Source organism: Trifolium pratense, linkage group LG5 (assembly GCF_020283565.1).
Source record: "Trifolium pratense cultivar HEN17-A07 linkage group LG5, ARS_RC_1.1, whole genome shotgun sequence".
NCBI lineage: Eukaryota > Viridiplantae > Streptophyta > Magnoliopsida > Fabales > Fabaceae > Trifolium > Trifolium pratense.
In genome coordinates, this window is record NC_060063.1 from 3,943,896 (window position 1) to 3,955,839 (window position 11,944).

The 11,944-nt window shown below is 30.2% G+C and overlaps 1 protein-coding gene across 1 annotated transcript; it reads right to left on the minus strand.

The window, feature by feature from the left end:
* Window positions 1–6,685: 6,685 nt before the first annotated feature.
* On the minus strand, window positions 6,686–8,857 carry LOC123887359 (probable O-methyltransferase 3). Its single transcript, XM_045936670.1, has 2 exons — window positions 7,997–8,857; window positions 6,686–7,210 (listed from the first exon to the last, which is right to left on the minus strand). Exons 1-2 carry the CDS (start codon window positions 8,759–8,761, stop codon window positions 6,908–6,910), a joined length of 1,068 nt encoding a protein of 355 aa, XP_045792626.1. The 5' UTR covers window positions 8,762–8,857; the 3' UTR covers window positions 6,686–6,907.
* Between the last annotated feature and the right edge of the window lie 3,087 nt (window positions 8,858–11,944).

Genomic DNA, 11,944 nt, shown 5'->3' on the forward strand with positions numbered 1-11,944 from the left:
TAGAACAAAATCACCGTACTAAACACAAATATGATACTTGATAAACTACACCTATTATCTTTTAGAATAGCAGAAAACAAAAATCAAACAAACTATTAAAACAGATATTTATCACATCGATCCATTTTAAATTATTAATCATCTCTAAAACTCTAACATTCAAAACAATTCCGGGAAAGCATAAACCACACCTACATCTTTGATCTCCAACCAAACAACTCAATGAAACTAAAACAGTTTCAATTTTCATTTCAACTAGCTAGCTATTACCATTTTAAATTTTCACCAAAATTGCTCACAATCACCTCCCACTTGACCGACAGCAACTCGGGTAGTTAAATCACCAACAAGTCCGATCTCTAGCCAAAACAAGAACAGACAGAAAGCTAAAAACTTCAAGCATTTTAAGCCCAATTTCTAGCCAAAAAAAAAAAAACTATTTTTCTTCTAAATCCAACAATTCAAACATTTTATCAAATAGCTTGTGTACAATGATGATGAATGCTCATAGATGGTGAGAATACTAAAATCATTTAACCCCAAATTTAGACCCTAGATCATTTAACCCCCAATTTATAACCTAAATCATTTCCCCCTAACCCTAATTCATTTTTAAAGAATGCTTACCTTAAGGATAAACAGAGCTTCAGATAACAAATTGCAACGAGGAGAGTGAGAAAGAGATCACATTGCAGCGAGGAGAGCGATAGAGATCGCACGCAGTGAGTAGAGCGAGAGACAGAACAAGACACATACAAGAAGGCGGCGGAGTGGAGAGAGACGACATGGCGGCGACTGTGGCGAGAGGCGGCATGGCGGCGACTGTGGCAGCTTGAAGAGGTTGCGCGGCGGAAAAAGCTACAAAGGGAAGAGGGAGCAACGGAAATAGAAAATAGGAAAATGACAAAAGGATAATGTCCCACAAGTCACGTGTGGGAGGTTTCTCAATTAGCGAAATGACCAATATACCCCTTTGTGTTGTATATTTGTTGGAGATATCACATTTTTAATTTAACGAGCGATTCTATGACATTTTTTAAGCATTCCATTTAAATAGATTTTTTATTTAAAAAAATTAAATATTACAATTTTCAATGCATTGACTTTATATATTATCGTAAAAAAATTATAAAAAACTTACTACCTCCGTCCCATTTTATAAGACATCATTTGACTAAATGCATTATTCATATGTATTGTTTTGACCATATTTTTTAAAAGTATATATATGTAAATATTATCATATAATATCTTGTTTGATTTGTTTCGACGAGTATTTTCAAAATATCACATTTCTATAATTTTTATTAATGCACAATGAAAGATATTTGTAATCAAAGTTATGCATTGGTGTGTGTGCAATGATCAATTAGTTCTTATATGTTGGGACGGAGGGAGTACTATTTAAGATTTTAACGAGTGCGGCATTTGCCTTAAAAATTTATATGATATTCCATTTTGTGATCGCTTGGCTACAAATATGTGCAATCTAATTATATGAACATGAATTATGATTTTGATTTTTCTTCATTAATCCATACTAAAAATATTAACTTTTGGTTGTTGATATATATATATATATATATATATATATATATATATATATATATATATATATATAAAGCGAATGACCTAGTAAGAAGCCCGTTTACAAAGAAGTTCACAGAAAATAAATAGGAAAAGACCAGTCATTCGCCTTCGATAAAAATAGAACCCAAGCGGTCGTGTCACCTCTGCATTTATGCTGCTAACCACTACTGAGTAAACGGCTGTACCAGCTAAATATGTAAATATGAAAGAAAACGCTGCTATCCAATATATATATATATATATATATATATATATATATATATATGTATATATATATATGTTTGCATGTTAGTAATAATAAGGTAGTTTTTTCTACCAAAAAAATGTTAGTTTTTTTTTTTGTTTGAAGCAAGCTCTTTTTATAAAATATTATAAAAATTGAATTATTGTTATCAATGAGATTCAAACAACAAACCTTATCCTAATAGCTTCACATAAATAAAAATCTTAGAGTAGTGACACATGATTTTTCTCTTTAAGAACCGATAACATATTTAATCCTATATTATATAACAACACCTCTTAAAGCATAAGATACGCCAAAGATCAGTGAAAACAAATATATATTATATAATGTTAGACGGATATAATGCAATTAATTGCATTATATCAAATAGCTGTACAGCTATTTGATATAATGCAATTAATTGCATTATATCCGTCTAACATATAACAACACTTGTGTGTTTTTAAATCAAAGCAGCAACTTAGTTTAAAACACAATTAAAATGGAGATAAATGAATAATAGTGAATTGTTCTCGGTGATAAAAATCTTGTCCCTTTAATCAAGTGATTAATGTTCGATTTATAACTCTTGTGTGTAAAAGTAATTTGGTTGAGAGAAAACAATATGTCTTATGTGTATCACAAATTTTCTGATAAAAATTAGTTAACAACAAAAACTTCATATTTATATTATATTATATTATAAAAAATAATAATTTAAAACTAAATCTTGTAAGAAAAATAATCAAAGCCAAATGTCCCATCCAGATTATTTTGAAACAAAGAAATGGCTCATCCATAGATTTCTCCATTCACACAAGTCAAACCGTATCTTGGTGTGGAAACACACACGTAATACGAATAACGAGGAATGATGCCATTGCAAATACTAGTAGTACACAACAAATCTTGGTGTGGAAACCCACCATTTTTAATGGTTTGATTTTGACCATTTAAATTTTAATCGCTCGATTTTAATTTCGTAAATTTTGTAATTTGTGTAATTGTTTGATTTTGTCTTCATAAGTTTACCACTTTACCTCTTATTGTATATGTATATGGTAGTCATCCGTTTGTTTCTATTTACTGAAAATTACTTATGTGATATTTTAAAATTAAAAATATATTTAAAATATAAAGTTTTTTAAATTTTTTAAAAAATTTTGTTTATAAAATAAAAAATTGTTTAAAAAAAATGAAAAAAATAATTTTATTATTTTTTTAAAAACTAGTTTATAAAATAATTAATTTTTTTATATGTAGTACATTTTTTTCAAACAGAGTCTTATAATTAGGGACGAAAGTAGTACTTCATTCGTTCCAAAATGTAAGTCGTTTTAACCATATTACACAAATTAAGAAATGTGATTAATGTTATTAATGTCGTATGAAAAAAAGAAATTATGAGTTAGTTTACAAAATTGTCCTTCATTAATGGTATGCGAAAGATAAATTGAAAGAAGAAAGAAAAATAAATAGTTAAGGGTATAATAGGAAAAATAACATTAAATGTTTCATTGGTAATGTAAAGTGACTTATAATTTGGTAGAATTTTTTTCTTAAAGTGACTTACATTTGGGAACGGGAGTACTATTATGAATAGTGCCTCTGTCCCTAATTATAAGACTATTTGACAAAAATGTAATGTTCATTTACTTTGTTTTAACCATATTTTTTTAATAATATATAAATGTAAATATTAGCATATAAGATTTTGTTCAATTTGTTTTGATGAATATTTTCAAAATATTAATTTTTTATAATTTTTACTAATAGACAATTAAAAATATTAGTGATCAAAATTATACATTGGCGTATGTGCAGTGATCAAACTGAGTCTTATAATTATAATTAGAGACGGAAGTAGTAGTGTAGTACTATTCATTCTGAAAGTTGGCTTTCCCCATGTTAATTACTAGATCAATCAAGATTAATTCTGATGATGTCACACAAATTTTCTGATGGAAGTGTTCTCTTTGACTGTCATTTTTCATTTATTCTCGTATTTTAAAAAGGAATATCCAAAATTCGGGTGTTTTATAATTTGTGTTGAGTTATGGGGCATTTATCACGGTCTCTGTAGTACTTCATCCGTCCAAAATATAAGCAAAAGTTAATCAATAAAAGTAAATGTATTTGGTCTAATTTTCTAACCAAATATATCAAATTTCGTTGACTAATTTTTGCTTATATTTTAGAACGGGGGAGTATATTGATAGCTAAGCAACACGAATTTCAACAAGTTTTTGAAGAGAGTGATTCGCTCTCAGCCTTTATATGGTGTGAGTATTTCATTTTTTTGTAACCATTTCTTGTCTCAAATTAAGGCGTTATGCCCTCCATCGACATTGACAAAATATTTATCATGAAACTAAGAGAAATGATTAATTGCACGATATCTGCTTGTCGTCTAAATGCACGACGCTTAAATTTCTCCCTTCCTTAATTTTTTATTTGTTTTTTTATATTTTTTTCAACATCACTCTCTTAAATTCAATTTAATTCAAAAAGATGTTGTGACACTCTATCTTGATTTATATGGGGTTTTATAAATTTTTAAGTTATAATCCACTTATCTGATACAAACTTAAAAATTTTGAGGAGAGGTTGAGTCGGCTCAACACTTATTCTTTTTCTGCAGCACTTTTGGCGTTTTTTGGTCTCTTGTCAGCTCTTGGATTGACTCTTTTTTGGTGACTGCTCAGACTCCTTCGGATCATTTCGTTCAGTTCACTGCTTCAAAGGGTGGTCTTCGAGCACAACGTTCCTTCATGCAACTCATATGGCTTGCTTGTGTGGACCGAAAGAAACCACAGATTGTTCAGACTTTTTGCTTATTAATATATATCTCATTTTGGCTCGTTCAAAAAAAAAAAATTTAAGGACCTATACATGCATTTTCCCAAATGGAAATACTAGGGTTCGAACCACAGACTGTGGTCCACAGTCCTACATATTACATGCAATGAAGCCCGAACACCTCTATAATTAGGCGTGTCGCGGTGTCAGACCCGTGTCGATGTCTGACACGTGTCGGACAGCTCAAACATGTGTCCAAAATAATTATTTTTTCCTTTACTCCGACACTCCATATGTTGATGTTCGACATCTGTAAGACACTCATGCAATACGTCTCAGACAAGTGTTCTAAAAAAAATTATTTTTCTTTGTTTCTACTTTAGTATTAATTTATGTTTCCACTTAAATTAATTTATTATTATTGATGTTCTCACTCTATGTCACCAATTTATGGACTCTTCTTTTACTATTTGTTTCCACTCTTACCAATTTTGTCCAATTAATTTTACTTAAATTAATTATATTAGCACTGTCGTGCAATTTTCACGACAAAGTCGTCGTGCCATACAGTGGCGGCTTGCACACATGTGCAAGGTGTGCGACGGCATCCGGCCTCAAAATTTTGAGGGCCTCAGCTCAAAATTTTGAGATCCTATAATATTACTTATATATTATTTATATCTATAAAATATCAGATGTATATTAATAGATTAATTTTTAGGCCCTAAACTAATAGTTATATATTGTTAATGTTCATATAATATCATATGAGTATCAATAGACTAGTTATCTATACTCGTAAATATAGTATTTAGTCCATTTTAATCCTTCCATAAAATTTAAACTTAGATTAGGAGGTTCCTTTTTGACGTTATATACAAAGATAATTATTTTGTATTTCTTATCTCATTTGATTTGATGCAATTGGTTTAATATTGATAATCTATATGTTTACAAGAATAAAAATGATTTTTTATATTATACACAATTTAAATCGACAGTTTTTTATTTTTTTTTAAAAAATTAATTTTTTTATATTAAGGAGCCACTTTTATATTTTGCACAAGACCTCCTAAAACCCGGAGACACCCCTGGTACCATATAGTATGGCTGCTAATCAAATGGCTGATAGTCTTGCGAAGTACTTATGGTCTAATACTCTAATTAAGAATCTCTACCAATCTTGAAAGATTCAACTTATATTTTCTTTCCTAGAGATTTCTAGTTATGTGAGCTTTTAGCTACTTTTGTTTACGAGCAAAAGAAAAAGCTTTTATCTCTTTTTTATATGTAGTTTATTAAACAATTTTCCATTTTTTTAAGTTTTTAAAACAATTTTTTTTTTCTTCTTTGCATGTTCTCTGCAAAATACTATTATGAATACTATTCATTCTGTAAGCTGGCTTTCCCCATGCGAATTAGATCAAGATTAATCGTGATGTTGCAATGGCTTAACCTTTGGGCACATTTTCTGGTGGGAGTGTTCTTCGTGCTTGCCATTGTGCATTTATTCTGATATTTTATTATAGTCTGAGTAGGGGTTCTATAATTTGTGTCGAGTTATTGTGCATTTATCATGGATTATTGATAGCTAAACAACGTGAATCAACAAGTTATTGTAGAGAGTGATACTCTCTTTGCCTTTAAGATGATTGAAAGATGGTTTGAGTATTTCATGGTGAATACTCCGGTATGGATATGTATCGGTATACGTGTAATTGGTTCATAAATAGTATTTAATATAGAAAAATTAATAAATATTATTTGTAAACGAATCAGAATCATTCACATCAACAAATATACATGTACATATTCACATAATATGTGTACGGAAGAATTCACCTTAAATAAAATGTTTTTTATAATTTGTTTTCTCAAATTAAAGCGTTATGACCTCTCTATCGTTGTCCGGTATTAATTGACAAAATATTTATCATAAAATTAATCAAGTGGCCGATAGTCTTGCCAAGTATGGTCTAAGGATCTCCTGTCTCCACCCATCTTAAAAGATTCAACTTAAATTTCTTTTTCTAGATATTTAATTTCTAGTTATTTTTAAGCCTTCAACTCTTTTTGTTCAAAGAAAAAAAAAATTAATTTCACATTTCACAATGTAATTATAAACCAAAAAAAAATAAAAAACAATAACGTAAACAATACACAACAAGTGCAAACAGCTTTACAAGGGAGAGAATTTGCACCTCACAATTACACACAAGAAGTTCAGACACACCAACAAAACAAAGGATTATAGGTCCTTATAATGGGGACTACTTCAATTACAACTAACTACTAAGGAAAAACTTCAATGAGAGACTTAAAACCAAGACCATGAGTTATCTTGTAGTTACTAAAACCAGCGGAGAAAAACAGCTTAGACCATTCTTTCTCATTTCTCTCTTTTCCATTGACTAAAACCATCATCTCCAAATCATAGAACAATTGTGCTGCAAATGATTCTTTGTCTTCCTTCTCATTCCCCACCACTGCATCTATGATTATCACTTTCCCTTCTTTTCCTTTGCTCTCTATTGCTTCCTTGCATTTCTTTAGAATATTTAAACATTCCTCATCATTCCAATCATGTAATACACCCTACATGTAATACCATATAAATAATTAAGCAGTAACTTTAGTTAATCATTGATTTAAAATTTACAAATGTGATTAAATTATGGAAATAATGTCAAAAAAATAACAGTATTAAATTGGTTAAATTGCACTTTTAGTCGTCCCGTGAGCTTAAATTAGTTGGCAGAGAAATTGCATTATATATTTAGGGGGTCGGACTCGGAGTTCGAACTCTGTTCGTCCCACTTATTTACCTTAAAAGTAGAATTTCTAGCCACTAAAGTACATGACAAAAAATAAAAAATAAAAAATTGCACTTCTAGTCATTAAGTTTCACAATTAGACAACTTTAGTCTTCAAAATAATATACAGTTCAAAATTTGGAAGAAGATCCCCAAAGTGAGACAAGGAAAAAAAACATAAGAAGGTCATATATATATATATATATATATATATATATATATATATATATATATATATATATATATATATATATATATATATATATATATATCCCAACATATAAACAAAATTTAGTCAATAAAAGTGAATCTCTTTAGTCAAATTTTAAACGAAATATATCAAGTTTGTTTCACACATTGTTGTTTATATTTTGGGACAGAGGGAGTATTTCATTAGTAGTGACAACTATGATGATCAATGTGACAGTTGGGTGGAAGAGTGGATCAAGTGTTAAGGATGACAAGAGTTTACTTCTTATGTCGAGAGTTCGATTCTCATTCTCATCAAAATATTAATAACATTTATCATTTTGAGAAAAAAAAAAAGTGACAGGCATTAACATTTTACCTTGAGTAAAATTGATTGAGTAGGAGGAATAGCCTCAAACATGTCACCTCCAACATATTTCAAGTTTTCACTTGCTTCCAAGCCATCAACAACATGTGGGAGATCAAACACAATGCATGCAATGTTTGGGAATGACTTAGCAATAACCTTAGTAATTGTTCCTATGCCTCCACCAACATCAACCAATGATTCCAATCCCTCAAACACCCCTTTAAACTTTCCCATCATAACACTAGAAGCCATTCTAGTTTCACAAGCCATAGCTTCATTAAACAAATGATTGAATTTAGGGTCATGGCCAGCAAAATCCCATAAAGCAATCCCATTATTTTCAGTATGAAAAGGTGAAGGGTCATCATTTTTGTACCAATTAGAAAGTTGACACCATGGTTTACTCATAATTGGACCAAGTATAACATGTAACATAGATGTCATACTATAGGGATGGTCCTTAAGTAATAATCTAGATGCATCATTAAGCTCATACATTACTTCTACATCATTTTTTGTGACATTGAAGAAACCGGAATGTGTTAAAACTCTCATTAAACGATAAATGTCGCCGGTTTTAGAAGGGTTGATTGGTAATTTAGCAATGAGTTGTGAGAGTGGGATGGGTTCACCATAGTTTTGTATGATATCTGGTATGGACAATTCAATTGCACATTTAAGGGACATTGAATTTATGAAACTGAAAATGTGATTGAATACATGGGTTTGGGCTTGAAGCAGCTTTTCAACATTGTCTTCACTATGGGATCCCATTGGTTTTGATTCCTCAACTATACTCTACTTGTGGTCATTTATAAGTCAAGCATTTTAGCTTATAAAAAAGAAAGTGGAGCATTTTACCACAAAATTATTGCAATCAAGCACCAACATATAAATACTATTTTATTAATTAAAAAGTTCCCACTTACAGAAAACTAATGTACTAATATACTCATGTTTCATGTTTTATTAGTTGCAAAATAAGTAACGCTCCTTATCTAGAAATATGAATTTTGCTTATATATTGTTGCGAAATGAGTGCCGTTTAAGTTTGTTTCACATAAATTAATATGGTTCATCTTAACTTACCAGTTTCAAAAAATAATTTTCATAATTTGCTTCCTTAATATGGAACCTTAGGGCACACGTTAATATTCTCCCGTAGAAAATTTTATTTAATAATGTAAGAAAGTGGAGCATTTTACCACAAAATTATTGCAATCAAGCACCAACATATAAATACTATTTTATTAATTAAAAAGTTCCCACTTACAGAAAACTAATGTACTAATATACTCATGTTTCATGTTGTGAGTGTCACTTAAACATAGGGATGACAATGGGTAGGGTACTATGGTACCCATTCCCATACCCGCAGATTGAAAAAAATACCCGTACCCATTCCCATACCCGCGTGGGTAACAACTTTTGCCCCAGTCCCCATACCTTATGGGTACCTAGGTACTCATACCCGTACCCGTTACCCGCATTTTTACTAAAAATAAATTGATCAATTATAAAAATATCATATAATTTTAATAGAATTTAAAAAATTTCAAAGATTTTAATATTGACTAATGAAAATTATAAACAAAATTATTACTAACCTTATGTTAAAGTTCATATTTATGTTAAATATTCACATTATTATTAAAAATATGTAATAGTTTAGTAGAGTTGTATTGTTTTAAATTGATTTACATATATTATAATATAATAATATAAATAAAATAAATAAATATATATTATGCGGGTATGGGGCGGGGTGGGTACTAAGGTACCTGTACACGCACCCATACTCATTCATTTTTGCGGGTAATTACCCATACCCGTGCCCGTACCCAAAATGCGGGTTTTTACCCTACCCGTTGTGGGTAATTTTTGCGGGTACCCTCTGGGTATGGGTCAAATTGTCATCCCTACTTAAACAAAAAGAAGTGTGTCTTGTCGGTTGTCCATGCTTTATTAGTTGCAAAATAAGTAACTCTCCTTATTTAGAAATGTGAATTTTGCTTATATATTGTTGCGAAATGAGTGTCGTTTAAGTTTGTTTCACATAAATTAATATGGTTCATCTTAACTTACCAGTTTCTAAAAATAATTTTCATAATTTGCTTCCTTAATATGGACCCTTAGGGCACACATTAATATTCTCCTATAGAAAATTTCATTTAATAATGTAAGAAATTTAATGATTGAAAGTTTAAACCCACAAGTTTCATTGAATGAGAAATTCTTAAGTGAGTCTTCATCTAACCATTAATAATTATACACAATTAATAAAAAAAAACACAATTAATCATATAATTACACATAATTAATATATTAAATAACTACAAGTAATTAATAGAATAGTAATTAAAATCAAATCACTGAAAATAAGAATAACGAAAAAAAAAAAACACGTACACTTTAAAAAAAAAATTCCAATAGCTCACATTTTAAATTTATTTTTTTAATTGCACTTTTGATCCTTTATTTTTTTTTTTGAACAATTTTGATCCTTTATTTTATCAAACTTACAAAAATAGTCTATTTTAACATTCGGTTAGGAGGGTAGAACTCATATTGTATGTCCCATATATTTTCCGATGAAAATTAATCATCACTAAACGCAAGATATATAATTTGTTTTGTTACATCGAATGCATTCAAATTTGAATCTGTGCATACTACCTAATGCCCAATCACCGAATTATTGCATATGCATGTGAACAGTAATTTGAAACAACTTGTGTGTTGTTTTTTAATTAAAGCAATAATTTGTGTTTAAAAATTAAAGGCTTAAATGCAGTTTTACCCCCCTGTTTTGATTAAATCGGAATTTTACCTCCCTATTTTAAAACGTGGACTTTTACCTCCCTGCTTTATAATTTTTTGGATTTTGCCCCCCCCCCCCCTAATATTCTGCTTTCGAGTCACAAATTCAAAGCTTCGCACACAACTTAATTTGGATCAATAATTCACCAAACGGATATCGAAATGGCCGTAATCGAGTTATCTTTCCACATAATCAAACCCCACTAAATTTGGAGTTACAAAGAGAGATTAATTACTGTTTTAGTGAAGGTATGTCTCCCAAAATTCTGCAAAAATCTGCTTTCGAGTCAAAACTTCAAAGCTTCGCACACAACTCAATTTGGATCAATAATTCACCAAACGGATACCGAAATGACCATAATCGAGTTAACTTTCCACAGAATCAAACCCCATTAAATTTGGAGTTACAAAGAGAGATTAATTACAGTTTTAGTGAAGGTCTGTCCAATTACTAATTTTGCAGAAATCTACTTATGACCTTCAAATTCAACATCGTCTACCAAACACATCGTAACTCGAAATTTGAAGAAATTTAAATGACAACAAGGGTAATTTCGTTAGCTTTCCGGACATGTAAATACTATTGAAAAATGAGCTATGGGGTGAGAGACATGACAAAAATACCAGTAGTAGTTTCATACAATAATTGATTTGGACAGACCTTCACTAAAATGATAATTAATCTCTCTCTGTAACTCCAAATTTAGTGGAGTTTGATTCTGTGGAAAGATAACTCGATTACGGTCATTTTAATATCCGTTTGATGAATTATGGATCTAAATGGAATTCTGTGCGAAGTTTTGAAGTTGTGACTCGAAAGCAGATTTTGTGCAGAATTTTTGGGGGACATACCTTCACTAAAACGGTAATTAATCTCTCTTTGTAACTCCAAATTTAGTGGGGTTTGATTCTGTGGAAATATAACTTGATTACGGTCATTTAGATTTCCATTTGGTGAATTATTGATCCAAATTGAGTTGTTTGCGAAGCTTTGAAGTTGTGACTCGAAAGCAGAATTTTAGGGGGGCAAAATCCAAAAAATTATAAAACAGTGGGGGTAAAAGTCCGCGTTTTAAAACAAGGGGGGTAAAATTCCGATTTAATCAAAACAAGGGGGGAAAAACTGCATTTGATTTC

What these genes read in the sequence shown, in the direction of transcription:
- LOC123887359 (XM_045936670.1), bottom strand. Translation starts at nt 8,761, where the DNA reads ATGGGATCCCATAGTGAAGACAATGTTGAAAAGCTGCTTCAAGCCCAA. An exon ending in CTCAATCAATTTTACTCAAG is followed by an intron (nt 7,211 to 7,996) that starts GTAAAATGTTAA and finishes TATTACATGTAG; the next exon opens with GGTGTATTACATGATTGGAA.